This window comes from Chenopodium quinoa, unplaced genomic scaffold, assembly GCF_001683475.1.
Source record: "Chenopodium quinoa cultivar QQ74 unplaced genomic scaffold, ASM168347v1, whole genome shotgun sequence".
NCBI classification, from domain to species: domain Eukaryota; kingdom Viridiplantae; phylum Streptophyta; class Magnoliopsida; order Caryophyllales; family Amaranthaceae; genus Chenopodium; species Chenopodium quinoa.
In genome coordinates, this window is record NW_018743391.1 from 2527676 (window position 1) to 2548537 (window position 20862).

Consider the following 20862-nt stretch of genomic DNA (forward strand, 5'->3'; position numbering starts at 1 on the left):
CTACCATGGAGCCTAGTCTTCAAAAGCGTTTTGAGGACCAGGATGCCTACTCAATCATGCAAGAACTCAAAGCTTTGTTTAAGAAACAAGCTAGAGTTGAAAGGTATGAGCTCCATCGTGAGATTCTGGATTGTAGGATGGAGAAGGGAGCCACAGTTCATGATCATGTTTTCAAAATGATCGGCCTAATTCAAAGTATGGAGAAACTGGGGCACCCATATAGTGATGATTTGGCAACAAACATCATTCTCCATTCACTACAGAAAGTTTCAACCAGTTTATCATGAATTTTAACATGACTACCACTGCAAAGACTATGAATCAATTGCATGCAATGCTGGTTAGTGCTGAGAAACAAATCCCTAAGGAACCTAAGAAGGAAGTTCTTATGATTAAAAAAGGAAAGGGGTTTAAGAAGAAGGGGCAAAAGGCTAGTGCCAAGAGCAAGGGCAAGAAAGTTGCCAAGGCTCCTGAGAAGCCTAAGACGACTCCAAAGCCCAAGGCTGCAAGTGAAAGTGAATGCTTTTACTGCAAGAAGAAGGGGCATTGGAAGCGAAATTGCCAGAAATACCATGACTTCCTCAAGAAGAATGGAGCATCAACCTCAGGTATAATGTTATAAACATTTTAACTTTCACTTAGGTATATGATACTGAAGACACCTAAAAATGTCTCCCCAAAATCAAACCCGATGATAAATAATCTTTCACCACCATTATTGGTCGGGTTTAGTATTTAATCCTGAGAGTGCTTAAAAAATCGTATTTTATTAAATTCATACCTTTGAATGGTCCATGGATTAGTCTTGCTGTTTGGTAAAGGCATAGTTTTAATTTCAGCCCAAACTTATTAATTAATTTTAAGCCCAAACTTTTTTTTATTTTATTGTCTTATTATTTATTTTTGGCCCAAACCTTTTATTTATTTTTATTTTAATTTTAGCCCGAATAATAAAAGTCAGAAAAGGCCCGAAATTATCAATCGACACTTAAAAAGCCGAAGAAAATTATGGTTAAAAATGTATTTAGACGGAAAATGGACTGGAAATTCCCGCGCCACGGCAGACTGCCACCGTGTCACGGGAATCCTTCTCGTCTGACGGTGGGACTTCCCGTGACACGTGAGGTCTGCCGTGACACGGGACATTCCGTGTCCTTTCCGCGTAAACCCTTAACACGTTTTTCATCCCGTTTTCTGAAAATTTCCCGCGTCACTCCAAAAGTGTACCGTGTCACGGGAAAGTGTACCGTCTGACGACAGAGCTTCCCGTGTCACTAGATAGTCTGACCGTGTCACGGGATACGTTTTTAGGGTTTTTATCATTTTAGGGTTCCGTGTGCTCCCTCAGCACATTTTCTCTATAAATGCCCCCTCATTTCTGATGTACGGGGCACCGAGTAATTTTATTATTTTATTTTCTCTCTTCTATGCTATTAGCCTAAGCACTAGCCTACCCTTTTCACTTCAAAATTCCTTCTTCAAGCACTCAAAGGAGTCCATATTTTACTCGAGGTTATGTCCTTAAACCAAGGCGTGAAAGGTAGAACTCTTTGAGGGTTTGGCCCCAAAATCAAATTTATTTTATTTAGTTTAATTTAGTTATTGTTTTATTATTTCCTTGAAGTTACTAACTCGTTTATTATTTTGTAGTTGCAAACAAACAGAATCAAAGTAAGGATCATGCTCCTTTTATTTTTATTATTTTTCTAACGATTTTATGTTGTTGGAATTGTGATTAATTTGGTTTTAATATTAATGTTGTTTTATTATATTTATGATCACCATATTGCATGTTTAAAGGGAATATGTAATTGAAAATCACACCTAATAAGATAATTTGGACAACCGGTTTAGGATCCTTTTAATCTTGTTATTTAATCAAGTGATCACTAATATTTTAGAATTATATGTTGCATTAATATTCAACCAATTTAGCTTAATAATAGTTTGGAGAAAATTGAATATTTTGTTTGTATGCCTTTCAGATCACAGGAATGCTTTTCAATATAAGAATCGAGTAGAGGCCAATACGGGCGAATGTGACTCCATGACTCACTTCGTACCATCATCCCCGATCCTCCTTTCGTGGTTCCGAACCATATGGAGTTAGTAATCTCATGGATTATGAATGGGGTGTAACCTTCACGGGTCAATCGTTGTTGCCTATCGTTGTCCCTTTATCGTGGTTGCCTTTTATGATCCGTGAACGGTTTACAAGTTCCTTAAAAACTTGTTGGCGGCTCCCTACTTTTCTTTGTCCCTAATCGTTGTCCCTAATCGTAATGTCAATTCCCACTTCCTATGAGTGCCAAGTATATTCACCACATGCTTTAGATACCAAGTTGCAGTGCTTAACATAGTGATGTTGCGCGGCAAATAAGTGAAGCTAGCATGGAAATGGAGCTTGAAGGTGCACTAGAAGTGTTAGAGTGGCCAGAGATAGCTTCATAGTTTTAAATTTTGATTAGTTTATCATGATTTTAGAACAATTTCCAGTTTTGATGAGACAATATTTTGGTTTTCTTGTTTTGAATACTGAATTTGGTTTACTAGGCTTGGACAAGTGTTGATCCATGACCAAGGTAATAAATTGTTTTCATTTTGCTAGATATGAGTTAATTTTGTTTTATGTCATTGATATAAGTAGATCACAAAAGTAAATTTAGATGATTCAAAGTACACTTACTTATAACAAGTAAAGTTAGGTCACATTAACCATTTGCACATCCAAAGTTTTGGATGGACTCTCATTCTTATATGATTATGAATCACTTGAGAATTAGAAGTCATGCTTGTTAAAAGTTAAGATGACCAAGTTGCCTTTTAGTAGAAAGGGTAAAAGAAGCTAAAATGACCTTTTGGAACTCATACATATGATGTATGTGAACCAATAAGTTCAAAATTAGCAAAGAGAGATTTAACTATTTCATTGCTTTTACTAACGATTTAAGTAAGCATATCGATAATTACTTAATGAAGTAAAGCTTGGAATAATTGAAAAGTTCAAAATTCCAAAAATGAAATGTAAAATCAGTTTGAGATAAAACAATTTAACACCACAATATGATTGTTGTGATAAATATTTACTCAAAGGAATGATCATCTAAAGGGAATTGTTGAATTAATTCACAATCCAGAAACATTACAATTAAATTGTATGTTTATGAAGAAGGAATCAAACTTTGCTTGCCATTGTTCGATCCAAAATTTAATGATTTACAAATATCATTTTGAGGATATGCATTAGAACAACAACAATTGCGAATATACTAAACAAGAAACTTAACCAAAGCAGTAGAAAAGATGTCATAAGAGTTATGATTTGGAAATGTTCCAAAAGTTATCTTTTCTAAACAGGATTAAGGGTTATGAAATCAATGTAAAATGTTTACAAAGATAACATAATACACCCTAAATCAGAAATGTAGTTCTTCATGGGTCTTCTCATGGAAACTAAGAGGTATTATTCCTACAATCGCGTAGAAACAAAGTGTTTGTTGCTCGCGATAGTGACTTTATAGAAAGAATGTCTTCCTACAAAGCCAAGTGGGAGTAAAGTTAGATCTCGATGAGATTCGAGACGAGCTACAAATGGATGTGGATAACACTACATCAGAGACGAAGGCATATGAAATCAGCTAATTTGATAAAACATGTGTCAAAGCAAGCTAATTCAACTAGCGAGGCTTCTATCGTCCCACTAGAATGAAAGACTTCAAAGAGTTGAAGAGAATAATTCTATTGTCGCTCATACCTATCGTAGGTGACTTAGGATCAAAACAAACAGTTTGTTGAAATTCTGAAAAAGGTGGATGCTAAAATTTTCTTATTAGATCGGTTAGAATCCATGCCCTACAAGCAAGCTTTGGATAAGTGTCAACTCAGTAAATGGATTAAAGCCATGAAATCCAGTATGGACTCCATGTTTGTAAAGATGTGTTTGTCCATAATAGTCTTACAAATAGGGTCAAACCTATTAGTTGGGTAAGCCTATTCGGATTATTCTAGTTATGATATCAAAATCACCTTCATGAAATGTTCGTGATAGTGAAAATGTATATGATACATCCTAAGAGTTTTGAAATCCATAAATTCCTAGAAAGTTTTGCAAACTTCAGAAATTCATTTTATGGATTGAAGTAAGCATTAAGGAGTTGGACCATTCGCTTTTGATTAGGCAATCAAACAATTTGATTTCCTTAGTAGAACGAAAGAATTCTTGTAGAGACAAGAAGTTTAGTGGGAGCAATTGGTCTTTTTAGTCTAGTATGTAGTTGACATATAGTTCATATGAAATGATATATCAATGCTTGAATGAGTCAAGAAATGGTTAGAAAGATTGTTTCAATATGATAGACTTAGGAGATGTTGAGTACATATTGGGAATTAAGATCCATGAAGTAAATCTTGAAGAATGATTGGAATGAATCGAGAGACTTATGTTGATAAGGAGTTTGACAAGTTCATGAAGCAAGACTCTAAGATAGGATATATTCCCATGTTTCATGGTAATACACTCAGTAAGACTTAGTGCCTTCAAAAGCTAATAGAGTTGAGTTGTATGGATAATGTACCTCATGCTTTTGCAAAAGGGTCCATTATTTATGCCATGAAATGTACAAAACAAGATGTTGCATATGACTTGTGCATGTGTAGCAGAATTCAAGCAAATTCAGAATAAGCATACGGAGAATTACCAAGAAAAGTCCTTGAGTACTTGAGAAGCACTAAAAGGAATATTTCTAGCTATTGTGTTAAATGGTAATTTAAGAAAGTTGTCAAAAGGTTACACGAATGCAAGTTTCCAAACAGGCAAGATGATTCTAGATGGTGATCTAAATGCATGTTCGTGTCTGGATGGAAAAGGACAGTGAGCTTGGAGAGTTCAAAGCAGAGCACTGTTGCATACTCGATGTCAGAATATGTGTATTAAACTATAGTCAGATAGTTACAGAGGAAGTTCGGATTAGAATGTCATGTGACTAATAGGTCACCTTTGCCAAAGAACAAAGAGGCTAGAGTCACATCACAAATCCAAACAAAAGGATATGAGATATCACCTCAATTATGAGATCACTGACCAGCGGAAGGTCGTGTTCTGCAAAGTTTTATTATAAGTGAGAAATCACTAAACTCCTTCCATGGACTAAGATATGAGAGTCATATTAAAGTCCTAGGATTGAAGCAAGTTGTGTAATTTAAGTTGTATATGTTTTGAGAAAACATATTACATGAGAAATGCATCAATTTGCAGAATTACGTTTAAAATAGAAATTATTATTTCTCTTATTTAATTATGGTTTTGGAAATTAAATAAAATGTCCAAAATAATTATGAATTGATGGGCTCATCAGGTTGATGACCTGGTGAATTGAAACCCCACAGGTGAACAAAATCATATATTATTTAAAGTTCCTAGTTCGAGATCATTAAAGTGGACATAAATGATTTCAATAAATGGACTAGCATGTAAGATTGATTGGATAGCGAAGTTTCATGGGCTATAGGGGCATAGTGATGCTCGGTCAATCACTTGGATATGCATGAATGATGCATGATCGAACTATTGACCTACTTTGAAGTTCAAGTATAGAGCTTCCGTATATATTAGTGGAATCCTTTGACATGAGTGGAACATTGATTTCATTCAATGGATGTTGTGACTATGGTACACTCAAACGTCTAGCCGTAACTGGAGATTATAAAGGGTGTTTCCCGGTTATTTCAGAAGTTGAGTGGGAGTCATGTTACCACAAGATTGGATAGAGTCTACCTATTAAATTAGGAAATGTGTCATGGCCGCTTAAAGAGGGAGAATTCAGAAAATACGTGGCCGCGTTCAAATGCATTACACATTAATCATTTGGTTTTGTAATTCTAACTCAGATTTCAAGAAACGATTTGTAGATTAATATGATCTCGACATGTGATGCAATCATATTATCAAATCGACACATATATTGACTTAAGGAATTTGAATATTGCACCCTTGTCTCAGACAAGTGGGAGATTGAAGGAGTTATGTCTTCGTCGTGTGCAATTACTAGATATATAAATGGATCAAATTATGGAGATAATTAAGTTCGTACTTTTGGGTGTCGTTTTTCCATAGCTAGAGGTACTAACGATCTTTGGACTAGTAAAATAGACCAATTGGATGGATGTTATAAGGTCATACAAAGGGGCTAGATCGAGCATTAGAGGACGAGGCCCATCATGGGCCTCATCACTCTAGGTGGCCGGCTATGTAGTGGATTAGTAGGAGTTTTGGGCTTCGTGCCCTAGTCTAAATATAATGAGATTATAAATAGACTAGGTGCCTAGGTTTGCAAGGATAGAAGGAATTAACTGATCAGTGTGATCAAACCCGAATTAGCAAACACGAAACCCAACCCTCTCAAAGTCCTCTCTCTCACGGCTCTCTCCTCCTCCTAGGCGCCGGCGGTGTGTCGTGGTGGTGGTGGTTCGTGCGGTGGTCGGTTGTCCATAAAGGTGGTGATCGCGGTTTTCCTCAATCACTCGACCAATCTAGTATTGGTGGACGGCTCGTTCGAATCTCGTGGACTAAGTAGAGGAGCAATGCTTGGGGCTCTATTCTCTCCCTGATTTGCCTGTCGAATAGCTTCGTGGAATTCACGCGTCAAAGGTATGATTATGTGTCTTGTGTGTTATGCATGTGATTCTTGGGATTGGTACTTGATTGAATATGATTCATGTTTTTCCGCTGCGTAGTACCTATAAACTCCTACATGATGAACCCGCCTTTTTAAAGAACACTGGTCTTTCGGCTGGGGCGAAAACTTCAGCAAGACCTGTTCTGCAAGGCAGTGAGTCCATGGACAAATCTGGGATATTGCCTTAATTGAGCCTTGTATCCCAGAGAGCCATTATCTGAAACATTGCCTTCAGCTGGCCCTGTGTTTCAGGTATCCATTCTTTCTAATAGGCAGAAAATCAAGAGCAATAGCATAACTGTTAGAAATTCACTTTGCTTCAACCGAAAGCAAAAAAAATATAATAAGAAACCATCCCAGAAATCCAAAGGCCAAGTCTTCAATTCTGGGGGGGGGGGGACAAGATGCTCTACAAGTGCAGACAGCCTCAGATGAGACCTTCATTCCAAAGCTTTTTACTTAGCAAATTATGCGAAGAATTAGAATTTAAAAATTCGGAAAAGCAAGCATGCAAGTTCAAAGCAAGGCAATAAGAGGAGAATATCAGATTCATAGATAAAAAGTATGCTCGGATTACGAGCTACAAAGATAATGGTCTGAAAACATAGAAAGAAAATATCGGCAGCCGCCCACAAGCGGAAAATAACAACTGCTGAAATACGTACAAAGACAAAAATTAAACTGTTTGTACATCAAGGCAAGATGAAGCAAAAAACAAGGCAAAAAGAAATATTCAGAAAGCGGCAAGTCTAAAGTTAAGCACACGTTGATCCGCAAGATTCTGAAGACGACTGCCCGAGTTCCTATACTTCAGCCGAAGGGTCAGGCTGGTCAGCATTGCCTTGTTCCTGGGCAGACTCAGCTCCGGCATCAGAAGAGGCAGGCTGGGCTTTCATCTGGGCTTCCGTTGCTCTCTGTTCAGCCTCTATCTCCCTTAGTTCGGCTTCCTCCTCGGCTTCTTCAGCTTTCAAAATTTCGAACTCAATGGGAGTAGGGAACTTCATATGGGGATCTTCGGGATCCTAGACCCAGACAACACACTTAGCCCAATCCAGATAAGGCTCAGCATGGAGAGCCAACCTCTTGGCCACCCTAAACCCGTTAGTGTAGCCCATCTCATACTCTTCCTGGATATAGAGGCTAACATGGAGCAAGGCTTCAGCATCAGCCAGCTTCTTTTGACTCTCCTCCAAATCCTTTTTAGATTTGTTCAACTCATCAAAGAGTTTGGAGGAGGAAGTATTTTGTTCATTTAGCTCCGACTGAACCCGTGAAGCTTCGGCCTTAGCCTGGGACAGATCATCCTCTTTAGCCTTCAGCTGATCCTCCAGATTTTGCAGCTTCTGATCCTAGGCCTCAGCAGCAGCTCGGGCTGCGGAAAGCTGGGCGTCCCTAGCCTGGAGTGCCTCGTCGGCAGCCATCTTACTGGACTCAAGGGCCTCTAGCCTCTGCTGCATCTCCTAGACCTGCCCAGCTGCCTCATCAGCCACCCAGCGTGCAATGGCCGCCTTGAAGCTAGGGATGTCGAAGGCCCCGAACTCGTTAATGACCTTCTCCCCGGCCATCAGAGTTGGGAAGACTTCAGTCTCCATGGCATGGCAGAAGGTTTGGAGGGCCTGTGCAGCCTGCTTCTCATACTTCTCAGCCTCGGCCTGCTTCTCTTCAGCAGCCTGCTGCTTCAGCACTGCTAGCTTTGCCTCTTCTTGGGCAATTTTCGTGTCCTCCCAAGCATTCTCCAGCTTGTCTTGGAGAGTGTCTATTAGCTCTACAGTAAGAGTCTGATTGTGCATGACCTGATTACAAGGGCACGTCAGTAAAATAATAATAAAAAAACAACAATAGTAAAATAACTTTGAACTGAAGAGTTGAACTAGAGAAAGGGGAAATAAACGGCAAAGTACCTGCATCAGTTGTCACTGATTATCTCTGACACGATCAGGGACCCTTCGGCTAGACTCCCCCATTCCAGTAGTGGCCTTAAGTGACCACACCCTAGCCCGATCTACCTCGGACATGCCAATAAGGTCGTCGAAGTAGGCCGCAGCTCCTCGGTTCTGACCCCAGATAAGCTCCCAAACGTGGTCGGGGATTGAAATGCGGGGGGCCTAGAAACCCATGTCTCCAGAATGTAATGTCTGGAATGAAGGAAAGGAAGACGAAGGAACCTCCTGAACCTTATCTGGCTCAGCATTCTTCTCCCCTTCAGTGGAGCCCAGCTGAACTCCACCAGGTTGACAACTGCGACCTCCTCTTCCTCTCCTGTCTCAGGTTGACTGATCAGCGCGTCAACCTCTCTCTCAATATCAGCCGAGAAACCCTCTGCAGCGGGTTTCTCAGCAGCTTCAACAGAATGCCCTGCGGCACTCCCTTGGTTCAGATCTTCCCCCTGAACCCCCCCCTTTCGGGTCAGGAGTCCTTTGATCCACCTCCATTTCTCGAGTTTCGGGAGGTGGTGGAGGGGTTCGAGGAGGAGGGTTTTCTGGCGGAGGGGGAGCCCTCGGCGAGCCTCTACCTTCATCAGGCTCCCTTATGCTGATGCCTCCAGTAGGCATCGGCCTCGTCTGAAACTGACGAGGACCTAGTACTGTTATCCTCTTCCTCCTTCTTTTGGTCGGGGGCTGCTCATCCATATCAGATTCTTTAGATTCGGACGATGACAAATCTTCAGGACGAACAGGTGCTTTCCCTTCTCTCCTTCCGCTTCCTTCTTCAGACTGTAGAAATGGGGGGCAGGAAGGGCTCGAGTTAAAAAAAAAATAAAAAAAAAAAGAAGAAGAAAAACAACGAAAGAAAAGGACTAAGGAACTCACCGAAACCCTCGGCTGATCTTCGGCTGCAGAAGTTCCCTGCTCGAAAGCACCAAAGGTCCCTTCACCTCCTTCTAAGGCTTCAATCGCCCTAGTAACGTTCTCAGCTGTCCGAGCAACCTGTTCTTCTTCAGACAGCAAAGGCCTCAAAGGATCCTGCTTCGCCCACCAAGGTTTCTGCTTTAGATAATCTGCAGCAGCCTCAATCTGATGACCCGTTGAATGCAGATGCAGTGGACGGTCCTTCGGGTCAGTGATTGCGGTAGCCCGGTCTAAGATGACTCTTTCAGCATTCACACCTAGCCGATCATAGTCAATCCCTGAAGTGGCCTCGCTCAGCTCTAAAAGGGCAGAGTAAAAGAGTTAGCTTAATGAAGCAGACATTAAAAATAAAGCGAAAAGGAAGCAAATAAAGCAAGTCCTCGACCCCAGCCGAAGGTACTTACCGCCTCTGTGCTTTCGGCTGAGGCCGACAACCGCCAGCATCTTCTCTTGGAAGACGTAATGGTTTTCTGGAAGCCATCTCGTCGGGATGAACTTCATTCGGCCAGTTCCCCCGGGATTTTCTTGCTTCCCGAAAAAGTTAATCTGCTCGTAGCTGGGGTGGCGAAGGGCATCAGGGTCTTCAGGACCCAAATCCTGCATGTTCGGATCAGGCCTGGAGAGGTAGCGGGGAGCCCCGAAAAAGTGGGGGTGCTCTGGATCCGCTGGGGCTCTTACCCAGATCCACTGGCCCCTCGCTCCAATCCTTATCCGAAGAATCGTTCGGCCACATAGTCAAGTATTGCGGATGGCTCTCCATTCGCCACCAGCCAGAGTCGTGCTGACCATATTGACTCTGGGTGTTCGGCACCAACTTATTCACCTTTCGAAAGCAATGCAGGTTCGGCTCAACAGCAAAGAACCGGCATACCTAGAGATAAGTCATCACCCGCCAAATGCTGACGGGTGTCAATTGGCACAGGGAAATCCTGTACTTTATCAAAATATCCCTGACGAAGGGATCCAAAGGGAACCAGAGCCCGTACTTTAGCTGCCGAGTGTACACCCCCACATACCCAGGAGGTGGACAATGGATTCTCTTAGCGGGCGCAGGCATTCGGCACCAGTACCCATCCTCTTCAAAGATACCGTAATGCAGCTCTATCTGTTCGGCGAACCGATAGGCTTCGGCATGCCTGACCCACCAAGAGTAAGGCGTATTTCTCCTCATAGCTGCAAGGGCTTCGGCGTTTTTCCATTCAACGTGCCCGGGGAGCAAGCTCTAAGGCACAACAGGCAGAACCTCCTCCTACTCAGCGCCACCAACCTCAGCACCTTGTTGGGGTGCCGCAGCGTTCAAGGGAGTGGTCGGAATACCCTCCTCTAGGTCTTCCCTTACTCTTTCCCCGTTCCAGACGTCGGCGCGACCCCTTGGGTCCCTAGCCTGACCTCGTCGTCTAGGTTGGCGTCCACTTCCTCTAGCCATTGTCGGGTTCACAAGAGAAAAGTCGAAAAAAGAGGGAATTCTTTCAAAAATTCAAGAAAGTCAGGGGAAATTCGAAGAAATTTACCTTTATATGAAGTGAAATTAGCCGATTAAACTAGTCGGAGAAACGATACAATCTTCAAGCTTTGATTTCGGGGTGTTGAGTGAAGTTTTGAAGCGGAGCATGACGTTTTCAGGGAAATTCGAGTGCGAATTGGGGAAGAAATGAGGAGAGAGAGAGCAAATCTGGCCTTTTTTTTCCCCAGAAATAAGAATTTCGAGGGTCAGAATTCTTAATTCCTCTTAAATGCCTCCTTAAGTAACCGTTAAACACACTCCCTTTTGATTAACCGCCCATTATTCGTCTAACTTCCTACTAATTATCCTTATTACAGTTATTTCGTTAATGACTGTTTAAAATTTAAATCTTTTTTTTTTTATTAAATCATTTACTTCCCTCCATTTTTGTTAAATTCAAACCCGACCCGTCATCCTTCCAAATCGGGTCTGGGGGGCAAGTTGTTTGGGTCCAATTATGCCTAATTGGGCCCGGTCATTAAATGATCCAATCCAAGTCAAGGTCAAGGCCCAAGCCTCCAATCCTGCCAAGTCAATCTCAAGTCAACGAACCAAGTCATCATGGTCAGCCCATATGACCTCAAGCTCACCTCTTCTCCTTGTCATGCTAAGGTATAAAAGCCTTCAATTACATCATTTATGGTTCATTCACATTCAAGCCTCAAGCAATTAATACTCTTGCATAGCTTTCTCTCTCTAAACACTGTTTGACTTCGGCATCGGAGGGGCCTTCCTCGGCACAAACCCCGAGGCCAGTTTACGTGTGTTTGCTATGCAGGAAACCCTCGGCCCAACATCATTTGGACCGAGCTATTCTTCATCCACTTCTTCGAACCTTCGGCAAGGTCCTATTATTTTCATCCGAAACAACTACGACTTTTTTATTTATAAGTAATGTTCTTTTATTTATATGTAATGTTCTTTTATACTTTTATACCTTTTATACAAAGTACGTAAGATAAATTATTTAATTTTGAAAAAAAATTAAAATAGAGAAAGCTCTCTTAGTCTCTTCATCCAACCTCATTCATACAATATAATTTCGAACAAGGTTAAGGTATTGTTAATAGAGTTAGCAAACGCTAACACGACGACACAAATTGAAGATGAAAATGTTGGGTTATATCAAGGGTTATAAACATGTTTAATTAAATAGATCGAGTTAGTGTTGAAATTCCCACGCAAAGTTAACACATCCCAAATCACCTCAGAAAAAAACCAATATTTTATTCGAAATTGATTAACGAGCCTAATACTGTTTTTAAATGACACAACACAAATTGGACACGAAATAAAAAAATAAATAAATAAATAAAAAACGAGTTAGTGTTAAGAGTTTCTAAAAAATTTTATGTCCAATTTGTGTCGTGATTGGGATGTATTTAAACCAATATTTTACTCGAACATATATATCATATAACTAATATATAAAGCTAAACTTTTAGCCAAGTTGCGAGGCAGCAACACTTGGCGTTCCAACTTTTAACCAAGTCATGAGGGTATATTGTGTATTTTTGTGAAAACTCGAGGGTATATGATGAAAGTTTAAAAAGTTCATGGGTATATGGTGAAAAAAAGACTCAGGGGAATATATATATATATATATATATATATATATATATATTCTCCGTTCCACGGTCATTTATGTGTTTATTTGAGCTCTCCGGAGCTATTTTTATTACTAATATACGTTTTCTAGTGTTTTTGTAGAGTTGATATTATTTTGTAGGAATTTGCAGATTTATGATAATTTCCGAGTTTTTTGAGCCACTATGAAGATATTAGAATCAGATCGTATTTTATGACCGTGTATTTAAAGCCCAAGACCGTGTTAGAGAAATTTAGTACGATAATTAAGAGCCCGATTAAATAAAAGAGGTCCAAAGTATACTCAAGTTAATGAAGCTCATTAAGACCGAAGCCCAATTCTCGCAAATCAAGACCCAGCTTGTTGCAAAGTTGGTAGTTGTTGAATAGTTATTAACACCTACACCCTAGTGTAGGTATTAATACCTAATTACCTACATACACCTCCCTCCCACATACACTATTACACTATACAACCTATAAACAATAAAAATTTGTTTCCCACATTTTCTCTCTCATTTTATAAATCAATTTTCCTACGGAGTATAATTTTACCAACATTCTAAATTTCTCTCTCCTCATAATTTTACCCCTTTCTCTCTCCATTTTTTCACTCCTTAACTATCAAAATCTCCCAAATTTGTCTTACAAAAATATTCAAATGCTCTTAGATCTCTACCAAAATATTGCATGCAAGAGACAAATTGCAGAAAATTTCTACAAAAGATCATAAAATGACTAACAATCAAATTGTAAGTTGATTTTGTTTATTTTCAAAAAAAAATACAAACCCTAATTTTTTATTTCTTATAATTTTTATCAAAAGAAGATTTCGAGACCCAAACACGACTCAGTGATTTCTTATAAGATGTTTTGTATAATAATCTACTTTAAGTTGAATTAATTTTTATCAATGATTTCTAATCAATGATTTCCCTCATGATGTAAGTGTGTTTGTTTTAGAGAACAAAGCTTTAATATAATCCCCTGCTTCATGCTTGTCAGGAAAAAAAAAATTATAAATTTACTAGAAAAAAATTGAGTTTAATTGCCTTAATTTCTGGATTTGTTCCATTTCATATGATTATAGAAATATAAATTCAGCTCATACATGAATGTTCATTTTCATTTTGATGTTCATTTATATACTAGTATATGTTCATGCACGTATTAATATATGGTTATTAGAATTATGATAAAAGTCATGATCTCCATTTCCTTCCTATATTTTTTATCAATCTATTGTAAATTTTCATCTTGGGTGGAACATTGATCATTTTAGATGGATTTTATGTTCATTTATTTTCAATTAAATCCGATACATGTTCATTCTCTTTACATTATATGTTCATTCTTATATAGAAAGATGTTCATTTGCAATATAATTCAATATTTATTCTCATATATAAACATGTTATTTAGATTTATACTTATTCATTCATCCTCACATTAAAAGACATTTGTTTTAATTTTAATACTTGTTTGTTATTAGGAAAAATGGAAAAGAAAAATCCAACCTTTACACTTTATTCTTCTAAAAATCCAACCTTTGTTTTATTCCTCAAATATATTTTGATCTCTTATCACATAGGACAATGAAATAAAAAAAATAAAAAAAAGTTGAAGACGATATAATGTATGTATTGAAGAAAATATATGTGTAAGGAAAACACACAAATTAAACATCATAAGAGTACGCAGAAGGGTATCTATTACAAGGATGACAATTCTACATAATTTTTATGTATACCAAATGTACTAAGTTAGAGACAATGTTCAATTCATTTTATAATAAACATATATACTAAGTATATGATATGTACATTTTTGAATTGAAGTTTAAGATTTTCACTTATGATTTTTTTTTTTATAAAAATATATTTATATTTTTTAAATAAAAAAATTTACTTTAAATTAATAAATTAAGCATGTGTACATACATAAAAAGATTTAAAAAAAAGTTATGCTTAAGAAACAATGAGTATATAGTACGTTGTATTAACAAGATAGAACATTTAATGATACAAATCTGAACATTTATATTTACAAAATGAACATTTATATATACTAAAATGAACATTTTATATATGACTCGTTACCGAAAAATTATAAGATGACGTCATTATGATGAAGAGGGGGTGCAGGCAGTGCTATCTACACAGGGGTGTAGGGAAAAATTTGTAGTATGTTTAGTAAGTTTGAATGATTTTTTACACATGGATTTTAGTTTCATTCTACGGAGTAATTAATATCCCATTTTTATGTTTTTATTTTTAAATTCGGAAATATAACTTTTGTGTTTTTCCAAGGGAACTGTACTTTTCTTTGTCTATTCATGAGCACTTGTTAAGCTCAACTAGATTTTAGGTCCCTTCTACACATGGACTGTGCGTTCAAGTTTAATTCTCTAATTGCACGATAGTTAAATAATAACTACTTTGTATCAAATAATTGAAGAACACTCCGTTGTCATTAATTTTCATTTGCACATCCATACTTCTTCCTTTTATTTTATTGATCATTTGTCATTTTATGCTTATCTCTATAATATTTTGACCATTAATAGCTTTCACGGGCTGTTTGTGCAGTGGTGATTGGGACTACACTTGATAGAGAGGACCTGTGTTCGATCCCCCACAACAACAATTGGTAAGATTATTATTTTCTTTTTGAATTAATTAATTCAAATGTCACGCAAGCAAAATTTGCGAATGATATTTTTAATTTTAAATTAATTAAATATAAAACATTATCTTTTGACGTTAGAAATTTTATCTAAATATGTAAGAAATATAAATAGGAGTTTTTTCCCGAGGTTTTAGAGAGCCACGTAGGATTTAATTTTCTTATCGCGCCATGTAAGATTATAAAGTTTAGTTGTAGCCAATTAATTAAGAGATTATTATTTTCTTTTAAAATTAATTAATTCAAATGCCACGCAAGTAAAATTGGCGAATGACATTTTTAATTTTAAATTTATTAAATATAAAATATTATCTTTTGATGTTAGGAATTTTATCTAAATATGTAAAAAAAATGTAGCACATAAAAAAAATATTTTAAAAAATTCAAACAAACCGTGCATCACACGAGCTTCATCTAGTTAGATCATTCTCTTTTTTTTCAAAAAAAGTTAGAGCATATTTTAGTGATAAACTAAACATGTATAACTACTATTGTTTTTAAACAAAACATGTATAACTATTGATCAAAACTTATCTTATTTTTTTTGAACCTATTTAAATTATTTCCCATTAAATTAAGTGAAAATAAGATAAAAAGAACATATCTATAATTTTGAGCATTTGATTTGTTATATCCTTTTATGGAGTGTAAGTAGTGTGGTTATATTTAATAATGAAACATGATGACACTTTTAATTGATGGTACGACCGTACGATCAAATATCAACACTCCCAAGTCCCAACTGTGGTTGAACATGTCACCGAAGTTTTAATAGAATTATCTTTGTTCTAATTTAAGTATGTACTCGTAATTAGTACAATCATAGCATGAACTATGTTCCCTAAAATCATTATTAGCAGTCTATTTTGTCAACTCCAATCATCTATTGGCATATTTTGACTTATAGTTGCATTTGGCTTTTATTCACATCTACAAAATAATTAAATACTTCCTCTAAACTTAAATACACCCTCAATTACTAAAGTTTGTCCTTAAACCACTTAAAATGTAAAATCATTAACATCTTTAACTTTAAAATCAATAATCAATAACATAATACTAAAGCGAATCTGACATGCCACTTGTAATATTTTGATTAAAAAAATTTCCGTATTTTTAATATACTATTTTTTTTTTAATATACATATCTTCATCGTTCAAAAAAATATATATATACAAATCTTCACGAATATTAATTTATATATAAATCCTATAACATTTAATTTTTATTTTGTCAACTATATATGAAATATATTATATATATGCATTATGTGAAAATATTTAACATATCTTTTATGTATTTTATAGTAGGAATTTTTTTTTATTTTTTTTTTCTCTTCTTATTTTAAAAAAAAAATAGTAGGTATTTTTCTATAATAAACAAACATGTAATATATTAGTCTTTCAAAAAAAAACCATGTAATTTATTAGATTAACGTACTACTCCCATACTCTATACCATTCTACATCATATTTTTTTCCTTTAGAAGTCTTTTGCTCCAACAAGGATTGACACTTAAGCTTTAATTATATATTATTTGATTTATTTATAAGAACTAGCATATTGCCCGTGTGAAGCACGATTTATAAATCAAACTATTAAACCGGTAGGAAAAATAAAAATAAAAACAAAGGTAATTCATTTACTATTAAAGGACTTGGTTACTAATGGTCAATAAAAAAAATTAAAGGAACGTTATTTGAATAGTATTTTATGTTATTTGAATTTCTTTTAATTTTTTATAATGTTATTTTATTAATTGAAAAATAATTGAATAATACACCACATAGCTATATAAGAAGTGGACTAATTTATTTATATCTCCCGTTGAGAAAAAACTAAAATTTTCTTATCATACCATCCGCATCAGTAGCTACAATCAATCTAATATATACATGTTTTATTTACCCGTCGCACTCATTAAATCTATAGACACAATAATAACCTTATATTTGACCTACAAGCACATATATTTTCCTAAGTTAAGCATTGTGCCAAAAACTATATATTATATAATAGTCATATATATAACCAACAGCTGATTAAATATAGTATACAACACAAATACTTCGTATATAGGTATGGATACTGATAATTTTATACAAGTAAAATATACGGAGTATATATTACTAAGATTTATCCCTACCTTTATTATAAAATGGTTAACAAAACTCTTATAATAGTGCATGGACATTATATATCTAAAAATGTTCTTTTTACTTATATTTTCCCCCATTTAATTTTAAAAGCCTTAAAATTGTCTCTTGAATTCGCTAAATTGATTTAAAAGGTTATGTTTATTTCAATATTTAAAGCCATTTATTATTTTCATTTCCTTTTGTTTTAATTTTTCTATTTAGAATTTATATTAGACTATTAGGTTTCAAGGTCGAAGTCAATATCTTTTTACCGTACAATCACTAAATCAAAGTCGCTCAACTAAAGTTTTGGACATTTCATAGCTACACAACATCCAACACATTTAATGATTACATGCAAATAATGTTAATAAAACTACGCATTCGATATAAGTTATTTAACAATTTAACTATATATACATTTTGATAGGTTTATATCTTTCATATTAACAAAAATTTACAAATGTTATTATTATATTTTGAAAAAAAATTAGACTTTAGAGTTTTGTATAAGATAGATTAAGGATAAGTTAATTCCCGTCATATATGCATTGAGTTTTGGGTGTTCTATCCTGATCACCCTTTGGGCTAATCCATATTTGAGGATCTGTTCTAGGCTATTAGGTTCTACTCCCCTTCCGATTGTTGTTGCAGAGGAGCGAACACAGGTACGGTCCTCCCTACCAAGTGTAGTCTCAATCACCACTACACCAACAAGCAAACACTTGGTATGGAGGGCACATGTTATAAAATACTACTTTCGTTACAGGTTATGTGCAACGATTTGACATAAAGAAGAGAGGAAAAATGTCTAATCGTTGCACATAACCTGTAACGGAGGTAGTATTATATTATATTATATACATATATATACTTTTTTATATTATAAAAAATATTATATTATATACACATACTATTATAGTTAAAAGTATTATTATGTATAAAACAACATAAATTATTGCACATGATTGTTGTATATCTAGTATAGTACATGAGCAATGCACGATATTTAAATCAAAATGTTAGTTTTTCTAAAAAAAATTCATAAGATAGCATTGTTAATACGAATATTACAATTTAAAACACGAGTAATAGTTATAATACATTTTATATTTATCCCTTTTCTGTCAAATGTCTAATTCAATTTAACTTTTATTCTTCTTGTTTTGATTGGTTATTAGTTCATTTTTTTATTTTTTTTATGCAAGAAAAACAAAAGGTCATTGTAAAAGACATGGTATAGAGAATGAAAGGCCGATTAAAATTAAATTAATGTTCACGATTATGTATTTTTTTCCAAGACAACATTTCGGCTCAGCATTCAGTATTTGTCAGGTAGTACAAGAAACGATAAAAGTAATTTTTACACTATTTTGTATCTTTATCAAAAACTTTTATATTCATCCGATTACTTGAATTGAATTTAGAATAACTTGTAGACTATTTTGGGTAACTTTTATCAATAAAGCATAAATAATTTTCATTCATTACATAGTAGCTTTTATAATAGGTGCACAATATTTTATTGTACATCTGATTTTTTTTAAAATGTTTGTATTGATTTCATAATTGACGTCAAACTAAATTCTTATCGATTTTATTTAATTTTCATAAAAAAAAAACAATATTAGCCTTTCAAAATACGAAATATTTGTTTCCTTAATTATGCCACTTTAATCATATTGCTTCAAATTAGTTATTATTCTTTAACTTGACTATAAATAAAGATTGGAAAGACTTTATGGATTATTTGTAGTATTGGAAAGTATATATTTATTATAAAAAAATTAAATCAATATTTATGTTAGGAAATCATGAAAATCTTATGCATGTATAGAAACTTGCTTTTATTGTTTGAAGTTTAACAAAAATAACTATGCTTGAATATGTAAACAGTAATTATATATATATATTTAATACTTAAGATAAGCCAACGAGAGAGTGACATTTGTCATCCTCACAGTGAGGCGCTTGTCTTTTAGTATAATATAAAGATAGATAGATAATAATACAATTTAACACCTATATATATATATATATAATTACTAATTATTGTCACAAAAATAAGTCAATTAAAATTGTATAAAGCATTGTGTTAGTCAAAGTATGTTATAAAACATTGTGCCGGTCAAATCATATCAACAAAGTAGGGACATTATGAGGTATATGAGTGCATTGTACGAGTTCCTCTAAAAAAATTGTATATTGCACAGGTTATATTTAACATAAAACTTAATTCTTATTTAAAATCCTATAATCATTAAATTTGTGTTTTTTTTTAATGTTTAATGATCAATAAATTTTGATAAACACAAGTTATATTTTTTTAAAATATATTCAAGTATTTGTTTCAATTAAAAAATATTGATTTTTTGTACAAAAAAAAAAGTTAAATTAACATTATGATCGATTCATAAGAATAAATTATAAGTTGATACTTCCTTTATTTTCATATGATAGTCCCATATGGAATAAATCACATAAATTAAGAAAATAAGAATATTTGGAATTTAACATTAGAGCACAAAACATGTCATAATTTGTTTTACCTTATTTAATTTTTAGATTTTATTGGGAAAACATCAGCCATAATTGCATTTTTAAGGGTGTGTTTCCTTACATAAAGTCATGTCATTAATCCACAATAGGTTAATTTCACCAATTAGAATTTAATATGTATAAAATAGAATAAAAAAATTAAGTTAAAAATGGAATACATTCAATATGAGTAGATTTTAAGAACACAAAGTCTTATATGTGGCTGGCCACACCGTGTGGCAAGGGTTATTTCGTAGTGTAATAGGGGTTATTTGGTCAATGTTAAAGGGTTACTTCGTCAATATTATAGAGTTACTCAGTTAGTGTTATAGGAGTTACTTAGTCAATATTGTAGAGGTTACTTGGTCAGCGCTATAGGGTTACTTTATTCTTTTGTAAGTGATCACACGGTGTGGCTAGCCACACACAAAACGAGCTGTTTTTTGAAACACCAGATTGAGTATATGAGACTAACAAATAGAAACGGAGGAAATATGTAATTTAAGAGAGAATAAACTAGTGATACTCACCAAGGATGCTTTTTATTGCCAGTTGCATTCTCTTTTGGATAGCACCACTTCGATCAGCAATGAAATGACAATGAGCAGATTTTGTGCCACTGCCGACGAAGTCTTTAGGGCAGGTGCAATTGTAACTTCCCGGCGTGTTAGTATAATACGTTGGTTTCTCACATGAATTCAGTTCACTGTGCGCGCATTCGTCGATATCTATATATATACACAAAACACTCAATTAGCTACATTGAAATGATGTTATGATGATGATATGACACTTGTCAATGCATTACTTTTAACATCATTTTTTGCCACAACAAACGCGGGTTAAACTTGGTCACATTGATATGGTCATGCATACTCGAAGCCAT

General features: G+C 35.0%; 2 protein-coding genes across 2 annotated transcripts; one reads left to right on the plus strand and one right to left on the minus strand.

The window, feature by feature from the left end:
- The first annotated feature begins 295 nt into the window (after positions 1 to 295).
- On the plus strand, positions 296 to 622 carry LOC110738593. Its single transcript, XM_021918986.1, has one exon. The coding sequence runs from the start codon at positions 296 to 298 to the stop codon at positions 620 to 622; it is 327 nt and encodes a 108-aa protein (XP_021774678.1).
- Positions 623 to 7477: 6855 nt separating this feature from the next.
- Positions 7478 to 10126, minus strand: LOC110738594. The gene is made up of 6 exons (XM_021918987.1): positions 9928 to 10126; positions 9485 to 9822; positions 9101 to 9388; positions 8141 to 8467; positions 7820 to 7993; positions 7478 to 7696 (listed from the first exon to the last, which is right to left on the minus strand). Exons 1-6 carry the CDS (start codon positions 10124 to 10126, stop codon positions 7478 to 7480), a joined length of 1545 nt encoding a protein of 514 aa, XP_021774679.1.
- Positions 10127 to 20862: the final 10736 nt, after the last annotated feature.